Source organism: Pan troglodytes, chromosome 6 (genome assembly GCF_028858775.2).
Source record: "Pan troglodytes isolate AG18354 chromosome 6, NHGRI_mPanTro3-v2.0_pri, whole genome shotgun sequence".
Lineage (NCBI taxonomy): Eukaryota > Metazoa > Chordata > Mammalia > Primates > Hominidae > Pan > Pan troglodytes.
In genome coordinates this window covers 144,409,580-144,429,686 of record NC_072404.2, presented here as the reverse complement: position 1 = coordinate 144,429,686, position 20,107 = coordinate 144,409,580, and the positions used below count along the sequence as shown (strand labels likewise).

Here is a 20,107-nt window from a genome sequence, read left to right as displayed (position 1 = left end):
AATGCCCCACTTTTTTTTTTGGAGGGGCATCTAACTTTGTCGCCCAGGCTGGAGTGCAGTGGCGTGATCACAGCTCAGCTCTCTGAAGCCTTGACCTCCCAGGCTCAAGGATCTTCCCACCTCAACCTCCAGAGTAGCTGGGACTACAGACTCATGCCATATTGCCTGGCTAATTTTTTTATTTTTTGCAGAGATGGGGTCTCACTATGTTGCCCAGGCTGGTCTTCAAGTCTTGGGCTCAAGCCATCCTCCTGCCTTGGCCTCCCCAAGTGCAGGGATTACAAGTGTGAGTCACTGTGTCTGGTTCCCCTTTTTGTAGGGGAATCCAGCTTAGGAAGGTAGTTATTTGGCTGAAGTCACCTGGCTGGAAAGAAGTGGTGTTGGGATTGGCACCAAGGAGTCTGGTTTTTAGGACAGCTCTCTTCCTAGTGCTGTACGAGAGTCACTTTTCCCCTTACAGTGAGCGGTGCTTTTTGTATTTGTGGGAGAAGAGCATTGATCCATCAGCCTGGTTGTCCAGCAGTTCGGCCAGATCACACCAGCACCAATGCATTGCTCACCACCCTGAAGTATACTTCAGGGCTGGGTATCAATAAACTGGATATAATATGAATTATACAAATTAATCTTTTTGGGGTGAAAGCTACTTTTCTCCCTCCTCTACATCTGGATTCCAAAGAGAAAACCGTCAAGGAAAGCCTTTGAGTGTGATAAGAAAGATGGGGTCAGGGGTAGTTTGGTGCTCCTTTTACTGAATTAGGATTTTTTTTTTCTATTCTCTTTCCCTGGGGTTCTCTGTATCATATTTCCTTTTCTGAAATGAATTTCACTCTGTTTATGTTCAGAAGAATGCAGACCTACTTAGTACTTTCCCACCCCAGCATGTCACAACTGTCCCTCAGAAAATCTTCCAGCAAGGCTCCTTGTGGCTGTAGGCAGTTAATTTGTGCTCTCATTGAAACAGGAATTAAAAGAAATTAAAGAGTGTGTAAGCAGAAACTCAGCTGTATATAAGAAAACCCAATTCCCCCGAGAAAGAAAAAGAGCTGGAGTCCTTTAAAAATTAACTGCCTATTTTTCTGTGGCTAGTAGGCTTTATCTCTCCTATTTTCCCAGGCATTGTGAAGACCCTATTTCCCTAGCTATGCAGCCGCAAGGTCACTAGACAGATAAACTCAAGTCGTAAAACATGTTTTTCCTTGAAAAGTAAGAAATGATGTAATGCATGTCTCAATTAATTGAAAAACTGTCTTTGCTTCTCGCTTCTGTAGTATACTTTCCCCTGCACGGATCTCCCTCCACCCTACGAAACGCTTAAAAGGTAACAACTCTTTCTTCAAGGCTCAGTCCTTTGGATGTTAATCTGACTGAGCCGGTGCACCTAAATAATAAATATCCTCCTGAACCCCACTGGTCTCTCTGATTCCTTAAAAAAAATTATGTAACATCATGATTCATGGAAGTTCAAGATCTCGGTTCAGTGTCCTCCACCTCCAGCCCCTCCCACCAGTTTGCATTTGCTTTGCAATTGAAATCCAGTGAAATGCTGGCTATGACTCAGGGTGGTTCTGAGCTGAAGAGCCAGACAAAGGCAGATGCTGTCCTCAGCACGCAAACCCTGAATTGGGTTTAATTGAGGGAAAAGAAATGTGTTTGGTGCTGGGTTTGTGGCTGTCTTAGGTTGTGCAGCTGCAGGAATTTGGTCTAGAGTATGTGCCCCGAGGGCTGGTAAGTCAGGAGAAGTTGAGTCAGGAGAGGTTGGTGCCATGTGGCCTTTTCTCCACAAACAGCCACCAAGATTCAGCCAACACTGGCCCCTGACAATTATAACTTCAAGTTTATAGTGTCATTGTTTTGGGGGGCAGGGAAACTCCAGCTGTGTTGTTTTTGATAAAATATGCTTGTTAAGAATGTAAGTAATCACTGGGTGTGGCGGCCTGTGCCTGTAGTCCCAGCTACTTAAGAGGCTGAGGCAGGAGGATTGCTTGAGCTCAGGCATTCAAGGCTAGCCTGGGCAACATAGCCAGACTCTCTCTTTAGCTGTGCAGTGGAACAGGCTGGGCTGCGGGCAGCGTTGCCTCACACGGAGCAGAGCTGAGCCGAAGCGGGACCCAGAGCCTGAGCAGCCGCCGCCATGGTGATCAAATTTCTGCAAGTCATCAAGCCCTTCTGTGTCATCCTGCTGGAAATTTAGAAGCTGGAGAGGAGGATTCAGTTTAAGGAGAAAGTGCTGTGGACCACTATTGCCCTCTTTATCTTCTTAGTGTGCTGCCAGATTCCTCTATTTGGTATCATGTCTTCAGATTCAGTTGACCCTTTCTATTGGATGAGAGTGATTCTAGCCTCTAACAGAGGCACATTGATGGAGCTGGAGCTGGGGATCTCTCCCATTGTCATGTCTGGCCTTATAATGCAACTCTTAGCTGGCGCCAAGATAATTGAAGTTGGTGGCACCCCAAAAGACCAAGTTCTCATCAATGAAGCCCAAAAGTTACTTCGCATGATCATTACTATTGGCCAGTTATTGTGTATGTGATGACAGGGATGTACAGGGACCCTTCTGAAATGGGTGCTGGAATTAAAAAAAATTAATTTTTAAAAACTATAATAAATGTAAACAATCACTATAAAGAAAAAATTCAGGCTGGGCGTGATGGCTCACGCCTGTAATCCTGGAATTTTGGGAGGTTGAGGCAGGAGGATCACTTGAGGCCAGGAGTTTGAGACTAGCCTGGGCAACATAGCGAGATCTTATCTCTACAAAAAATTTTAAAAATTAGCATAATGGCACAGGCCTGTAGTTCCAGCTACTTGGGAGGCTGAGGTGGGAGGATCACTTGAATCCAGAAGTTTGAGGCTGTGAGAGCTATGATCCCACCACTGCACTCCAGCCTGGGCAACAGAGCAAGAACCTGTCTATAAAAAAAAAGATTCAAATGATGTGAACCTTATTAATGCATTCAACAACTATTTATTTTCTGTCTACCATATGCCAGCCACTGTTCAAAGCACTGGGGATATGGTAGTGACCAATACAGAGTTTCTGTTTGCATTGTTGACCTAAATGAAAGAGGCAGAGACACAAAATATAATTTGAAGAGTTTACTAGAGGCCAGGCAAAGTGGCTCACGCCTGTAATCCCAGCACTTTAGGAGGCTGAAGTGGGAGGATCGCTTGAGGCAAGGAATTCAAGACCAACCCTGGCAACAAAACAAGACTGCATCTCAACAACAACAACAACAAATTTAAGAAGTAGCTGGGCATGGTGGTACACAACTGTAGTCCCAGCTACTTGCTAGGAGCTACTCAGCAGGAGTATTACTTGAGTCCAGGAGTTTGAGGCTGCAGTGAGCCATGATTGCGCTGCTGCACTCTAGCCTGGGTGACAGAGAAAGACCCTGTCTCAGAAAGAATTTATTTGAGACAAAGTGAGAAGAGCTGCCCAGAAGTCTCAGACCCAAGTACCCTTGGATATGAGCTCCATTTGGCCTTTATTATAGCAGGTTTTTAAAGTCAAAAAAGGGGGAAACCTAGTAGGCCGATACAAAGTTATCTGTCAAAAATTCTAATTGGTTTATAGAAATAACATTGACTATTGAGTGCCATACACTGTTAAGCTACAGAATGTGGGTTATGGTGTCTGGTATGGCATTATTAGGTTAATTTTAGTTAATTTTTAGCTACTTGTAGCAATAGCAAGCAGTTTCAAGAGACGAATACATAGTTCAAAATGGGGAAGTAGGGCGTGATTGTTGTCTCATTTTCATGCCTCTCTGCGCCTGATAATTTAAAAGAATTCTCATTCCTCAGATTAAAGCTATTTTCTTTTCTCATCAGGGAACTTACACTTTAATGAAGGGAGTACCTAAAAACAACAAAAGTATGGAATGTGTCAAGTGGTGATAGTGCTATGAGGAAAAACACAAAAAAGAAAATATAAACCGGCTGGGCGCAATGGCTCACGCCTGTAATCCCAGCACTGTGGGAGGCCGAGGCAGGTGGATCACTTGAGGTCAGGAGAATGAGACCAGCCTGGCCAACATGGTGAAACCCCATCTCTACTAAAAATACAAAATTAGCTGGATGTGGTGGTGAGCACCTGTAATCCCAGCTTGGGAGGATGAGGCAGGAGAATTGCTTGAACCTGGGAGGTGGAGATGGCAGTGAGCTGAGATGGCGCCACTGAACTCCAGCCTGGGCGACAGAGGGAGACTCTGTCTTAAAAAAGAAAAAAGAAAAAAAAAGAAAGAAAAAAATATAAACCACTAAAAATCTCATCACCAGAGATAACCATTGTTAACATTTTGTTGTCTATTCTTCCAAACCCCTCTCTTTGCCAAGATACAAATATGTTTTTGTATCAACAAGCATTTTTACAGGCTGATTCATAACCTGTTTCTTTTCCAATAATATTTCTGAGATATCTTTTTATGTCAATAAACAAAAACTGATATAATTTTGTTTCCAGCTTTTATTTTTTTCTATGTCATGAGTCATCAAGCAATTTTTTTTAATATGGAAAACTTTAAACATATAGAAAAGTAGAGAGAATGGTAAACACATTTATTTATTCCCTATAACATTATTATTTTGCCATATTTGCTTTACCTTTTTTTTGTTTTTATATGTTAAACTCAATTATAGACATGATGAACAGCTTACCTGTTCTGTTTCCACCCCAACTAGGTGAGCTATAATTCAATTCAAAGGGCTGTTGGTTATTTAAAAAACAGCAACTTTTTTTTTTTTTTTTGAGACAGGGTCTCGCTCTTATTCAGGCTGGAGTGCAGTGGCACGATCTTGGCTCATTTCAACCTCTGCCTCCCAGGCTCAGGTGATCCTCCCACCTCAGTCTCCCCAGTAGTTGGGACCACAGGTGCTCACCACCACTTCTGGCTAATTTTTTTTTGTTGTTTGTTTGTTTGTTTGTTTTGTAGAGATGGGGTTTCGCCATGTTGCTCAGGCTGGTCTCAAACTCCTGAGCTCAAATGATCCACCTGCCTTGGCCTCCCAAAGTGCTGGGATTATAAGCATGTGCCTCCATGCCCAGCCCAATTCCGATGTTATTTACCCAGAGTTAGTATCAGACTCCATGGCGTTAAGGGCTCAGTCTTTTATAAGATGCTCTCATTTCAGACATCACCCTCACTTTGGGATGTCCCTAAGCCCTTGCACTTTTGACCAACTGGCTGCAAACTCAGGGGTTCCCACAGTCCCCACATGCTTGATAATTTGCTAGAACAACTCACAGAACTCAGGAAAGCATAATACTTATGATTAAAGTTTTATTATAAAACATGGCCTGGAGCGGTGGCTCACACCTGTAATCGTAGCACTTTGGGAGGCAGAGGCAGGTGGATCACTTGAGGTCAGGAGTTTGAAACTAGCTTGGCTAACATGGTGAAACCCCGTCTCTACTAAAAATATAAAAAAATTAGCTGAGCATGTTGGTGTATACCTGTAATCCCAGCTACTTGGGAGGCTGAGGCAGGAGAATTGCTTGAACCCAGGAGGTGGAGATGCAGTGAGCTGAGATCGTACCACTGCACTCCAGCCTGGGTGATGGAGCGAGACTCCATCTCAAAAAAAAAAAAAAAAAAAAAAAAAATTGTTAGAGGCCTGGGAGGAAGACAGAGTTTCCATGCCCTCTCCTGGAATCATGGGGCATCACCATTTCAGCACACCAATGTGTTAAACTAGGAACAGCCACTGAACTTTGATGTTCAGAGTTTTTGCTGGGGTTTCAAAGTATAGGCATGATGGATTAAACAATTGACCACATGATTGAACTCATCTTAAGCTCCTCTCTCTCCTCGAGTTCCTACCAGAGTTCCAAGGGGCCCAGAGTCCCAACCTTCTAAACACATGGTTGGTCTTTCTGGTCACCAAACCTCATCCTGAAGTTATCTAGGGGTCTGCACAGAGTCACTTCATTACTGTAACAAAGGCATTGCCATCACTTGGAAAATTTCAAGAGCATTTGAAGTACTGTGCCAGGAATGGGGGATGAAGACTTGATATATTCTTTATTATACTACATTGCGCCTAAGTATTTTAGTATATGCAAAACCATAGTACATTGAAGTTATTGTAAGTCAAAAGTGCAGACCGGGTACAGTGGCTCACACCTGTAATCCCAGCATGTTGGGAGGCCAAAGTGGGTGGATTGCTTGAGCTCAGGAGTTTGAGACCAGCCTGGGCGACATGGTGAAACCTCTCTACCAAAAGTAAAAAGAAATTAGCTGGGTGTGGTGGTGCATGCCTGTGGTCCCCGCCACTTGAGGGGCTGAGGCAGGAGAATCACTTGAGCGTGGGAGGTCGAGGCTGTAGTGAGCTGAGATTGCGCTCCTTTACTCCAGCCTGGGTGACAGAGTGAGACCCTATCTCACACATAAAAAGTGCATTTTCAATTTATGATTTTTGTTTTTCTTTTCCTTTCTTTCTTTCTTTTTTTTAGAGACGGGGTCTCACTCTGTCACCCAGGCTGAAGTGCAGTGGTGTGATCTCGGCTCACTGCAGTCTCAACCTCCCTGGCTTAAGTGATTCTTCTGCCTCAGCCCCCACAAGTAGCTGTTCTGCACCACTATAAAGTCAAAAAATCATGTCGGGACTGTCTGTACCTCTAAATAAGTAAGGACATTTTCCTATATAGCCCCAATATCATTACCATATGTAACAAAATTAATGAGAGTCATTTCTGCTTGATTTTCAGTGGCTGTCTAGTATCCAAAGCATGCATATATCCTAAAGTTCTTGATGGACATCAAGATGCCTATTGATGGACGTTGAGGATATTTCTACTTTTTCATTAGGGGAAACCACACTAGGATGAACATTCTTATGCATACATCTTTTTATCCTGTAAGTGTCCCGTTACTACCAGAGAAAATTGTGACTGCTTGTTTTCCTAGCAGGGAGCTGTGAAGTCCAATTCAAAGGCATGGTCTTTAAAAAAAAAAATCTTTCTTTTCTTTTGTTCACATCAGGCAGGTAATGTGCAGATGTGTAACAAGGTTGGAGGGAGGTATGTCTCACACATGCACGCGAAGCTCCAGTCATCATGCTTATCAGCTACAAAAGAATCAAGGTATTGTCTTTCAGTGAATCATAACATATCCCTGTCCCTGGTGCAGTCAGCATGGCTTTGCCTGAAATTTTACTATAATCTGTGTACCAAAGAAGTCTGATGTTATCGTATTCTTTCGGGCAAGGATGAGGGCCTTCTACTAACTCTCCAAGGCCAGTGGGCATAATGACAGATGTTATGGACTGAGTTGTGTCCCCCCAAAATTCATATGTTGACACCCTAGCCCCCAATGTGACTGTATCCAGACATAGTGTCTTTAGGAGGTAATTAAGGTCACATGAGGTATAAGGTAGAGCCCTAATCCAAGAGGACTGTGGCCTTACAAGAAGAGGAGCAAGAAAGTGGTGATCTGCAAGCCAGGAAGAGGGCCCTCTCCAGAACCTGATCAGGCTGGTACCCTGATCTCGAACTTCCAGCCTCCAAAACTATAAGAAAATAAATTTCCCTTCTTCAAGCTGGTATTTTGTTATGGTAAGCCGAGCTAAGATTTTGATGAGGTTGGACTTCAGAATTCTTGGTGGAAGTGACAGAAACTTAATTTGAATTAGCTTGAGAAAAAAAGAATATTTCTTCAGAGAACTCTAGGAAAGAAAACAATGGGTATTAGAGTAAAACCACTGGCCTCTGACACACTGCCTTTGCAACTTCTCCCCAAAGTGCAGTGGCTCACTTTACCTTGAGGTTGGAGGATGATGTGGGGTGGGGTGGGTGTCAAGAGGCTACAAGAGAATTAAGGAGGCCTCTGTGGGGCCACAACCTATGCTTATTATTGTAACCTGAGGTTCACCACAAATCATGGGTGCCTTCTCATGGCAGATCAAAGCTTTTTTTTGGCAGGGGGTGGGGGGTACAGAATCTTGCTCTGTTGCCCAGGCTGGAGCTCAGTGGCACGATCTTGGCTCACTGCAACCTCCGCCTCCCGGGTTCAAGTGATTCTCCTGCCTCAGCCTCCTGAGTAGCTGGGATTACGGGCACATGCCACCACGCCTGGCTAATTTTTGCATTTTTAGTAGAGACGGGATTTCGCCATGTTGGCCAGGCTGGTCTCAAACACCGGACCTCAGGTGATCCACTCACCTCAGCCTCCCAAAGTGTTGGGATTACAGGCGTGAGCCACCTCGCCTGGCCAGATCAAAGCTTTTATGGAAAGCTTCATGGCATTGCCTGTAGAGAACTGGAGTGCTTGAGGTACAGCCCTCAATCTTTGGATAATCTCACCCCAAGTCAGTAAAAGAAACACTCATTATCTCTTTCCTTCTTTCCTTCAGAGAATCCATATTTAGCTTGCTTGCAGAAGGAAGGAGTCGGGGCTCTTTTTGTTGGGGGTGGGTTTGGTCTCATGAAACTTTGCATTAGAGTCCAGTTTTCCTAGGGTTACCATTGTGCCTAATGACAAAAGTTATAGGGGTTTTGGTATTTTAAATATTTTATATATTTCTAATATTTTATTTCAAATGTATTTTCTAACAATATTCGACATCTCTGGTGCATTTATTTGGTGCTTAAAGATGCGCGTCTCAATCACTCCTTTGTCTTTAGCCACCAACTAGAAACTGACAACTCTCAAATCTGGATTTTCAACCCACCCCCTGGGCTTCAGAGTCCCACACATGCTACAGCCTGCTGGTCTTGGCTGTCTGTTAAGTGCCTCAATATTCAACATGGCTAAGATTAAACTTATCTTCATCCTCATATCCTTTTCTGTTTCCATAAAAGCCATTTCTTCCTTTAGGTTCCATATCTCAAAAGCCTGGGTTTTCTTCCCTCTTGTCACACCTTGCAGCTTGAGTAATCACCATATCAAGATTCTTCCTCCTAAGTTCCTAAATACCTCTCTATCTCCATGCCCACCGCCAACACTTTACTCCAGGCTACCATCACTCCTCACCACGATTATTACAATCATTTCTTATTTCTGTTCTAGCCACCTTCCCTGCCCAAGCCATTTCATGTCAAACTAGACTTTTTTTTTTTTAAGACTAAGGAACAAAGAAACATGTCACTTAAGACATTTGCTAAGCACCCACTATGTATCAGGTAATGGCATGAGGTCACAAAGATGGGTTAAACACTGTTTAGCTTCATTTCTTACTCCTACCCAATGTCAACTCTATCCTTCAGCTACTTTCAGTCTTCAGAACGTAATTTTTTCCCTTGCCTCCAGACTTTCATACTGTTGCCTCTGCCTACAATACTAAACCCTTTGCCTAATTGCTTCCTATTTATCTATCAGTCTGGTCTCAGTTTAGACATAATTTCTCCAGATGGTGTTACCAATCTCTCTACTCTGGGTTAGGTATCACCTCTATTTTTTTTTCTTTTTTCTCCAACTGTTAGCTAAATATCCATGTGGTGTTTTAATAATTCCTAACCATAGAACTTTTAAAAATAAGTTTTATTGAAATATAGTTCACATTGCCATAAAATTCATCCTTTTGAAACATATAAAAAACATATGCCAGTGGTTTTTAGTATATTCATGAGGTTTTTCTGAACATCGTCAATAATTCCAGAGCATTTATTTCCATCAATACAAAAAAAAAACCCAAAACAAAAAACCAACCCTGGAAATGACCAATCTACTGTCTATATTTAGAATTTTGCCTACTCTGAACATTTTATGTAAATAGAATCACGTAATTAATGTGCCTTTTGTGTCTGGCCACTTTCACTTAGCATAATTTTTCAAGTTTATCTATATTGTAGCATCTATCTGTACTTCATTCCTTTTAAGGGTCAAATAACCTTTCATTGTATGGATATAGCACACTTTGTTTATCCATGCATCAAATGACGGATATTGGGGCTGTTTCTGCCGTCTATTATGAATAATGCTGCTATGAATATGCACGTGCAAGTGCTTGTATGCACACACATTATCATTTCTCTTGAGTATATACCTAAGTGTAGAACTGCTGGTTCATATGATAATTCTATGTTTAACATTTTTTTGAAGAGCTGCCAAACTGTTTTTCAACATGGCCGCACCATGATACAATCCCATGAATAGTGCATGAGAGTTCTGATTTGTCCACATTCTCACCAGCATTTATCATTTTTTAAATTTTAGTTTTTCTAGTGGGTGTGAAGTTGTATCTCATTGCAGTTTTGATTTGTATTTCCCTGAGGGCTAATGATGAGCATCTTTTCATGTGCCTTTGTATATCTTCTTGGAAGAAATGTCTATTCAAATTCACTGCCCATTTAAAAAACTGAATTATCTGAGGCCAGACATGGTGGCTTACGCCTGTAATTCCAGCACTTTGAAAGGCTGAGGCGGGTGGATCACTTGAGGTCAGGAGTTCGAGACCAACCTGGCCAACATGGTGAAGCCCTGTCTTTACTAAAAATACAAAAATCAGCCAGGCATGGTTGTGGGCACCTGTAATCCCAACTACGTGGGAGGATGAGGCACAAGATTCGCTTGAACCCAGGAGGTGGAGGTTTCAGTGAGCTGAGATTGTGCCATTGTACTCTAGCCTGGGCAACAGAGCAAGACTCCAACTCAAAACAAAAAAACAAAACACACACACACACACACACAAAAAACAAACCCAAAAATGAGTTGTCTTTTCATTGTTGAATTGTAAGAGTTCTTTATATACTCTGGATACTAATGAGTTATCAGATATGTTATTTGCACATTCCCTTCCATGTTGTGGACTGTTACTTCACTTTCTTGATAGTGTCCTTTGATACACACACAAAAATTTGTTTTGAGATATGGTCTCACTGTTTCCCAGGCTGGAGTGCAGTGGCACAATCTCTGCTCACTGCAACCCCCACCTCCTGGGCTAAAGCAATACTCCCACCTCAGCCTCCTGAGTAGCTGGGATTAGAGGCACCCACCACCATGCCCTGCTAATTTTTTTGCATTTTTTTTGTAGAGATGGAGTCTCATTTCATTACCCAGGACGGCCTTGAACTCCTGGCCTCAAAGGTAATCCTCTTGCCTTGGCCTCCCAAAATGCTGGGATTACAGTTGTGAGCCACCAAGCCCAGCACTAAATCTTTTTTTAATGAATGAATGGATTAGGTAACCAAAATATCAAGTTTCTTTTTTCTGTCTAAAATTGTATCAACTCTGTGCAGTAACATCGTTTTCATCATGTTGTTGGCAGTTAAAAATTCCTTGACTAACAATTCAGAAGTAAACGAATGCACAAGATGATAGGGATTGTGTGATTTAACAGGTTTTGGAGCAACACTGATCTGGATTCAAATCCTAACTTTAAGAACTGTATCCTTGGGCAAATTACATTACTATTTTTCTTTCTTTAAAATGCGTTTTTTTGTTTGTTTTTTAAGTGCCAGGGGTTTATTTCCCTCACATGTGGGATGGCTCACATACACAACACACAAAGGCGTTGGCACCGTGGGAGAGGGCAGCACCCCTGGCTTCTGCTTGGCCTCACAGTGTAAGAAGGGAGAGGACGGGTTCTCTCTCCTCCCCTCACTAGGGCCTAGGGGACCCAGGAGCAAATTCCATCCCTTTCACCTCTCAGCCAAGGAGAAGCCACATTGGTGACATTTAGTTCCAACAATTACAGTAAGTGGAGAAGGGATTGGTCTGGTCCCGACCATTACACGGTGAAGGTATACATAGTAAAGGAAGATACAGTTTGGATGAGGCCACAATAGGGGGCAGATGACACCATCAGAAGCATGTGCAGGGGAGGGGCAGTAACTCAGCTTCTGGGCTGCTTAGTTCCTGGGTTGGCAGGAAGGGCGGGGAAGACGGATGGGGCTCATTGTTTGGCATTGATGATGTCTACGAATTCGGGCTTGAGGGAAACACCACTCATGAGGAAGGCAGCCACGTCAGGCTGGCTGGCCAGCTCCTTGCAGGTTGCCTTGGTCACAGAGCCTCCATAAATGATACCAGTGCTCTGAGCCACTGCATCAGAGATGTTGGACTTAAGCCATCCTCGGAGCTTCTTGTGTGCCTCCTGGGCCTGTTGGGGTGTTGCAGTCTTGTAGGGGTGGGTTGCCCCTACACACCTGTGGGTGTTTCTCGTAAGGTGGAACGAGAGACTTAGGAAAGAAAAAGACACAGAGACAAAGTATAGAGAAAGAAATAAGGGGACCCGGGGAACCAGCGTTCAGCATATGGAGGATCCCGCCAGCCTCTGTGTTCCCTTAGTATTTATTGATCATTCGTGGGTGTTTCTCCAAGAGGGGGATGTGTCAGGGTCACAAGACAATTGTGGGGAGAGGGTCAGCAGACAAACACATGAACCAAGGTCTTTGCATTATAGACAATGTAAAGGATTAAGTGCTGTGCTTTTAGATATGCATACACATAAACATCTCAATGCTTTACAAAGCAGTATTGCTGCCCGCAGGTCCCACCTCCAGCCCTAAGGCGGTTTTTCCCTATCTCAGTAGATGGAGCATACAATCGGGTTTTATACCGAGACATTCCATTGCCCAGGGACAGGCAGGAGACAGATGCCTTCCTCTTGTCTCAACTGCAAGAGGCATTCCTTCCTCTTTTACTAATCCTCCTCAGCACAGACCCTTTACGGGTGTCGGGCTGGGGGACGGTCAGGTCTTTCCCTTCCCACGAGGCCATATTTCAGACTATCACATGGGGAGAAACCTTGGACAATACCTGGCTTTCCTAGGCAGAGGTCCCTGCGGCCTTCCGCAGTTTTTGTGTCCCTGGGTACTTGAGATTAGGGAGTGATGACTCTTAAGGAGCATGCTGCCTTCAAGCATCTGTTTAACAAAGCACATCTTGCACCGCCCTTAATCCATTTAACTCTGAGTTGACACAGCACATGTTTCAGAGAGCACGGGGTTGGGGGTAAGGTCACAGATTAACAGAATCTCAAGGCAGAAGAATTTTTCTTAGTACAGAACAAAATGGAGTCTCCTATGTCTACTTCTTTCTACACAGACACAGTAACAATCTGATCTCTCTTGCTTTTCCCCACACAGTCTTGCCAGTACCAGCGGCCCACACGGGATCATAGGCCAAGATGACCTTGCTCCAGTCCTTCACATTATCTGCGATGACCTTTGTCTGCTCAAAAACAACCTTCTCAGTGATGCCAGCTTCCCTTTCATCTAGCTTCTCCCCAATGCAGGCGATTACTCCGAGTCTCTCTGCCAGAGCATGGGCCACTTTTCTGCCCAATCAGCTCATCTGACTCCCCAAAGACACGCCTTCTGAGTGCCCCAGGACCACACCACCCACGTGACTCCTAAGTCTTTGACCATGCCAGGGCTCATCTCCCCAGTAAAGGCCCCATTAGTCACCTTGTAGCAGTTCTGCGGAGCCACAGCAATCTTGGGAGCTAGCTTCTGCCGGGCCAACTCGGGTTATAGGCAGTGGCGAGAGCACAAATCACCTTGGTGTCGGCAGGCACAGTGGCCGCGTTCTGAGTGCCGATGAGCTCCCCCAGACATTTCTTCCGTCCGTTCATCTTCCAGTTCCTCCCCACGAAGAACTTCCTGGAGGGCGCCATGGCGCTGGAGCTGAGGCGCTGTAGGTCAGTGTCAGCGCCTAAAACGGGTTTTATTAATACTTGGCAAGGTTGTTAGGCGGATTAAATGAGATCTTGTAACTACAGTGTTTTACACATTGTGATCATTTATCAAATAGCAGTTATTTACTAGTGCAAAGGACTAGCAGCAATGTTAATATCAATATACTGTTACCTTTTGTCCCCAATTTCTCCATAATACAGTTTCCAATATTTCTATTTTCTTTTGTGAATTGTTAGACCACTGGTATTGGATTCGGACAGAAAGGCATTCACAAAAATACAGTTCAATGTGAGAATAACCCTAAAGATGTATGCAAAATGCTCTGGAGTTAGAGCACCAGGAGCTGTAAGCAGAATGAAGACCTCTTTTGGGCTTAAGAACTAAGTAAAGGGGAGCTGAAAAAAGATTCTAGGCATTTTGGATTTATCTCAATGTGGCACATATTTCAGGTTTGTAAAATAGTTCAGTTGACTACGTGTCTGTCTCCTCCACTAGAGCCAGCGTAGGTACCATATCTTAAGTCATCTTTGGATCTCCAGTACTGTGGCCACTCTAGGGAGAGTTGAATTGACGCGCCTTGATCACCAGGGCAGAAAAGGATTCTCTGGAGAGGGATGGGGCAGTCGGAAGGGGTAGGAAAAACCTGGATCCGTTTCCAAGGAGCTGAAGGCAGCTCAGATATGGGGCACATCTCGGCGCTAAAGTCCCAAGCTGCTAGCGAGGAACAGAGAGAACACCGGCTCTTCTTCCCGGCTCCTGGCCCGGCAGGGTCACTTCCGGGAGGGGGCGGGGAGACAAGAGGAGGCGTGCCGGGAAGGAGGCCGTTTGTAGTGTACCAGGCGGAAGTGTGCCAAAGGTATCGGTGCTGTCGCTTCCGGTCCGGGTAAACGAACCTTAGGTACACTGGTGTGTGGCGTCCCAAGATAGGCTTCTGAGGGCAAGTCAGCGAGTGAAGACGGGAGCGCCAGAATCTGTGGACTCAAGAGTCTAGAATCAAGTGGAAAAACCGGAAAAAAGGCCAGGAACCTGAATACGACCTAATAGCTGTTTCCGAGGGGGCAACTTCCACGGAGAACCTTCTGCCCTGGTAACGGCCAAAGAGGAGGAGATGGCGCCAGTCAGGGAGCGGCCGTGGCCCAGACAGTGAGGAAGCGCGAAGGCGGAGCAACCGAGGAATCCTCCGGAGAAGAATCAGAGCCGTCGCTACCGCCACTACAGCCACCACCATGGAAGGAGCAAAGCCGACATTGCAGCTCGTGTACCAGGCAGTGCAGGCGCTTTACCACGACCCAGATCCCAGCGGAAAGGAGCGCGCCTCATTTTGGCTTGGGGAGCTGCAGCGTTCGGTGAGGGGCCCAGAGAGGCAGTTCTGTGCCGCATGGCCGGGGCGGGGTGGAACCTAGGCTCCGGGGGAGAACCTGAGCCCGGCAGTTGACCTCGTGAGGTCCTCCTTGGGGAGGAGCTGCTGTCGTGGGGTGGGGCTGCGAAGCTACATCTTTGCCGCTTTTGGGAAACTAGTCGCACCTGATCGGTCGCGAACTGGCCCTTTCCCCACCCGGCAGAATCTGATTTGTAGGTCTTATACTCTTCGATTGTGGCATCAATCTAATCTTGTTTAAGTTCTCCCTTTGCCGTTGCTTCTTGGGCCGTGCTTTTCCGTTTTGTCTTCCTCCCACCAAATCCAACCCCAGTGTTTCTCCACCTTCCGCTTAAGAAGGCTTTATTCGTCTCCCCTCCGTGTCCAAGACTTGCATCTGGCATTTTGCTCCCAGTCGTAGCCTTATGCCTCACTCTTTTTGCCTATTTTCACTCCAGTTTGAGTCTGTTCTGGAAACTTCTCAGGTTTCTAGATTCTTAGTCATGCGAGTTTTCCCCTTGCTTTGGAGTGGCAACATAATATGAAGAAAAAACAGTAATTCTGCTTTCAGAAAATCTTTGGAGTTCTCATTTTGTTTCATATTAATCCTCTAACCTTGTTATTTCTCTGGCTTTTAGATTTTTATTTATAAGATGGGTATCACTGCTGCTTTGATTATTCCATATAAAACTGTATGTGCATCCGGTGAGATATTTAATTGTAGCTTATATCTGTTGTATTTCTGCATTCTTTGATTCATGTTTTATGCTTCCTGCCCTAATTTTCACACCTTTGCTGTGCTTCATTTCTGTGTAAATGTGTATTCTTGGTTATCTGGCTGACTTAGGTTCTAATGTAGGATGTACTTTAAAAATTAAGTACTTTGAAAACTAAAGAGGCTTTTTTTACAGGCTGACAAAATACTCACCTTTACCTTTATTTTTGCATTTTATACTCACAACCATATTTTTTTTGGCCCCCTTCCCTTTATTTTAACTCATAACTGATACTTAAAGGTGCTCTGCCTTATTAAATCAGCTCCTAGGCTGCAAGTGCATAATATTTAAAAATTTGCAACTTTGACTTTTTAAAAATCTGGTCTTGGTATGGAGCAACTTTGCCTTTTTTTTTTCTTTTTTTTTTTTTGAGACAGAGTCTCGCTTTGTCGCCCAGGCTGGAGTGCAGTGGTCCCATCTCAGCTCACTGCAACCTCCTCCTCCCGGGTTCAAGAGATTCTCCTGCCTCAGCCTCCCGAGTAGCTGGGATTACAGGTGCCTGCCATGACACCCGACTAATTTTTTTTTTTTTTTCTTGAGACAGAGTCTGGCTCTGTTGCCCAGGCTGGAGGAGTGCAGTGGTGCTATCTCGGCACACTGCAACCTCCTCCTCCCAGGTTCAAGTGATTCTCCTGTCTCAGCCTCCTGAGTAGCTGGGATTACAGGCACACGCCACCACACCCAGCTAATTTTTGTATTTTTTAGTAGAAACGGGGTTTCGCCATGTTGGCCAGGCTGGTCTCTAACTCCGACCTCAGGTGATCCGCCCGCCTTGGCCTCCCAAAGTGCTGGGATTATAGGTGTGAGCCATCGCCCCCCGCTGCAACTTTGACTTTGAATATTAAACCTAAAAAATTGGCACCCAAGTCCTCTTCAGAAAATAAAGGAATACGACTCACTGTAGGCTACACAAGAAAATCATTCACATATGGTCTCATTTAGTGTTTCTGTGATCTCTAGAGAGTCAACAATTCCCTGATCTTTGTATAGTTTTCTAAAGTGTAATTAGGAGAAGTGCTACACTATACTAAAAAAGTAATCTCTTTCTAATTAAACCTGCTTGTTGTGTGTATTTTAAATCAATATTTGAGTGCTTACCATGTGCCAGCAACTATGCTGGGTGTTTGGATTTGGAAATGAACCAGACAAAAATCTCTGCTTACCACAGAAGGTAGTTGCGATTAAATGAGTTAATATTCTACGAAGAGCTTAGAAAAGTTCTTGGAACATAGAGATTAAAATGTTAGCAATTGTTATTTAAATATTAGTCACTTTTCTCTCCTTACTTTCCAATACTCTATTACAACCTTACATCATCTTCACCATCACAGTTAATAGTCAGAGTCCAGACAGGAACAGATGGCACACTTGACAGGATAATTTGAGTTTATTTTATAAAGATACTATTATAAAGATTTAGGTATAGTGGCGTGACAAGAAATAGTTTGGTAACCTGTAGCTGAACGGTTAACATCCCATAAAAGAGGGAATAGTTACTTGAAAAGTATGGAGTTGGCTGCCTTGAGAGGAATGGTGACTTTCAGCCGAAGGGACATAGCTAGTTTCAGGTGACCTTGAGAGAATGAAGCTGGAGGAATGAATATCCTGACCCTGTTCTCTTAATTTCTTGCTGGGATTCCCCATTGGCCAAACCCAACCGGAAGCCAGGGGCACAGTGACCTGTTGGTAAAGTCTATACAGGTCAGCCTATTGGAGCAGAAAACATGATAGAGGAGGGTGGAAAAGTGGATCTGGAAAATATCCAGCAGTAACACATCGTGTTTAGGCAACTTCAGCATCTGGATTGACAGTTCAGCTAACACTTTGGCCTTTTGATTCCTTTACCTCTTCATTCTCTTTAGCCACCTGGTCGCACAATCACACCCTGGATCTTGTCTTTACTAAAAAGCCACCACCCAGGCTGGGCGCGCAGTGGCTCACGCCTGTAATCCCAACACTTTGGGAGGCTGAGGTGGGCGGATCGCTTGAGGTCAGGAGTTTGAGACCAGCCTGGCCAACATGGTGAAAACCCGTTTCTACTAAAAATACAAAAATTAGCTGGGCGTGGTGGTGCACACCTGTAGTCTCCGCTACTCAGGAGGCTGAGGCAGGAGAATCTCTTGAACCCAGGAGGTGGAGGTTGCAGTGAGCTGAGATCGTGTCACTGCACTCCAGCCTGGGCGACAGAGCGCGACTCCATTTCAAAAAAAGAAAAAAGTTGCCAGCCAGGCCAGGCCCATTGGCTCATGCCTGTAATCCCAGCACTTTGGGAGTCCAAGGTGGAGGATCCCTTGAGCCCAGGAGTTCAAGACCAGCCTGGGCAACATAGCGAGACCTCATTTCTACAAAAAAATAGGAAAATTAGTTGGGTGTGGTGACATTTGCCTATAGTCCCAGCTACTCAGGAGGATCCCTTGAGCCCAGGAGTTCAAGACTGAGTGAGCTATGATTTCGCTACTGCACTCTAGCCTGGGAAACAGCAAGATTGTACAAAAAAAAAAAAAAAAAGTCACCACACCTCCAAATCACTGATTCAGACATTCTGCTGTGATCATAACCCACTGTTTTCCAGTTTGCTGGCTCAAAAATCTCAAATAATGTCACCTAGTTTTTTTTGAAATCTTTATGTAGTTTTACTAATATTTAAGTTTTATTTTTAAAACAAAATTTTGTGGAACCTTTTTTTTCCTGTTGGTAATCAAATACCTCTTTTTTTTTTTTAACATTTTGTTTTCTGGGTATCCACAATAAGTCACCCTCAAATCTCAGTAATGTAAATATCCTCATTGTTCAGACTGGTGATTTGTTTTCTTTTTTGGCTAAAGGAAATATCTATCCCGAGAGCCCTCCATTTCCCTGCTCCAGTCTGGCCTGGTTTGCTAGGTCTGTTGGATAATTACTGTCATGGGATTCCATAAACACTGTCCTAGGGAATTCCCTTTGCCTCTTTGTTGTGCTGGATCCACTGATTTCTTGGATTCCATGATGTTTTCTTGGGTTACTCTTCCATTTAATGGATCATCGAGAAGGGAACCTTCATCCTTTTTCTCATTGCTTTTCTGTTGGTCTGTTTTTCTTGGGCTGCTTTTACCTTGAGTTCTCTAGTCAGCCTGGGGGTTATAAGCTAGACTGCCAGTGTTCTAAAGCCAGTTCAGGGAATGAAGCCAGGGGATGGATCTCACAACTAAGTATGTAGGTTTTAATTTAATCTCTTGTTTTTCAGCATGATACTCCTGTCTTTAGCTGAGTCTGTTGTCTAAGAGTCCAGAGACCACCTACTTCAATCTTTCCACAGTAAACCTTGAGTCTTCTGTTATGGTGGGAGAGTAGTAGCCTGGTTGCTCAGTCAGAGAGGAAATTTAGGAGTCTACTGCTTCTTGCACAGATTTTGACCCTTTTATTTATTTAAACTTTTTTCTTTTTTTGTTTTAAGGCTGCATTACTAGCCGATTCCCCCCACCCCACCCTTTTTTATTTTTATTTTTTTGAGACAGAGTCTCGCTGTCTCCCAGGCTGGAGTGCAGTGGCGCCATCTCGGCTCATTGCAAGCTCCGCCTCCCAGGTTCACGCCATTCTCCTGCCTCAGCCTCCAGAGTAGCTGGGACTACAGGTGCCCGCCACCACGCCCAGCTAATTTTTTGTATTTTTTAGTAGAGACGAGGTTTCACCATGTTAGCCAGGATGGTCTCGGTCTCCTGACCGTGTGATCTGCCCACCTCGGCCTCCCAAAGTGCTGGGATTACAGGCATGAGTGACTGCGCCCAGCCCACCCCACCTCACCCTTTGTAAAAAAAGAAAAAAAAAGAAAAGAAAAGTTGGGGTCTCGCTATATTGCCCAGGTTGGACCCGAACTCTTGGTCTCAGGCAATCCTCTCTCCTCAGTCTCCTGAGTAGCTGAAATTACAGGTGCACACCACCACATCCAGCTCCACTCCTTTATTTTTTGTTCCGCCTGTGCATCTGCCTTCAGATGTACCTGTGCTTCCAATTCCCCAGTCTTCCAATTCCCCAGTCTTCCAATTCCCCAGTCTTCCTGGGTTTTGCAACATGAATAGTTTGTCCCTTGCCTTCCCTATTCTCGTCTCATCCTCCCTCCCCACCCCCAGGCAAATATCAGCCTTTTCGGATCTGCTAAGACAGTTAACACTGTCCTTTAGCTTTCCAGTTTCCACAGTTCTATTGATATCTGTCACCTGTTTCCATTTTCTTTGTCTTTGTGTGTTTTTGCCTTTTTTAAAAAAGATCTTTACTCTGATTTTTATTGGATTTTTGGAAGGACCTGAAAGCAGACAGCTGTGTTCAATCAGTTAGTTTAGTCATTTTAAACAGAAGTCCCTGCATTAGTTCTTGAATTTTATCAAAACCTCAGTTCATTGACTGTTCCTTACTTCT

The 20,107-nt window shown here is 44.3% G+C and overlaps 1 protein-coding gene, 1 non-coding gene and 1 pseudogene across 8 annotated transcripts in view; 1 reads left to right on the top strand and 2 right to left on the bottom strand.

Moving 5' to 3' along the window:
• Positions 1-6,980: 6,980 nt before the first annotated feature.
• Positions 6,981-7,083, bottom strand: LOC112209945 (small nucleolar RNA U13). The gene has a single exon (XR_002944928.1). It is a non-coding gene; the product is annotated as a small nucleolar RNA U13 (small nucleolar RNA).
• Positions 7,084-11,724: 4,641 nt separating this feature from the next.
• LOC741256 (triosephosphate isomerase-like) lies at positions 11,725-13,560 on the bottom strand (annotated as a pseudogene).
• TNPO3 (transportin 3) overlaps positions 13,278-20,107 on the top strand; it is a 101,817-nt gene continuing 94,987 nt past the window's right edge. The window contains exon 1 of one of the 7 annotated variants that reach the window (XM_063815575.1): positions 13,278-13,584. Coding sequence is in view for 1 of the 7 variants with exons in the window: in XM_001154805.6 (XP_001154805.2) it covers positions 14,809-14,928 (120 nt within the window). In the remaining 6 variants the exon portion in view is untranslated. Of the gene's footprint in view, positions 13,585-14,354; positions 14,929-20,107 lie in introns of those variants that run through there. The other 6 variants (XM_063815574.1, XM_016958142.4, XM_001154805.6 and 3 more) reach the window with 6 other exon arrangements.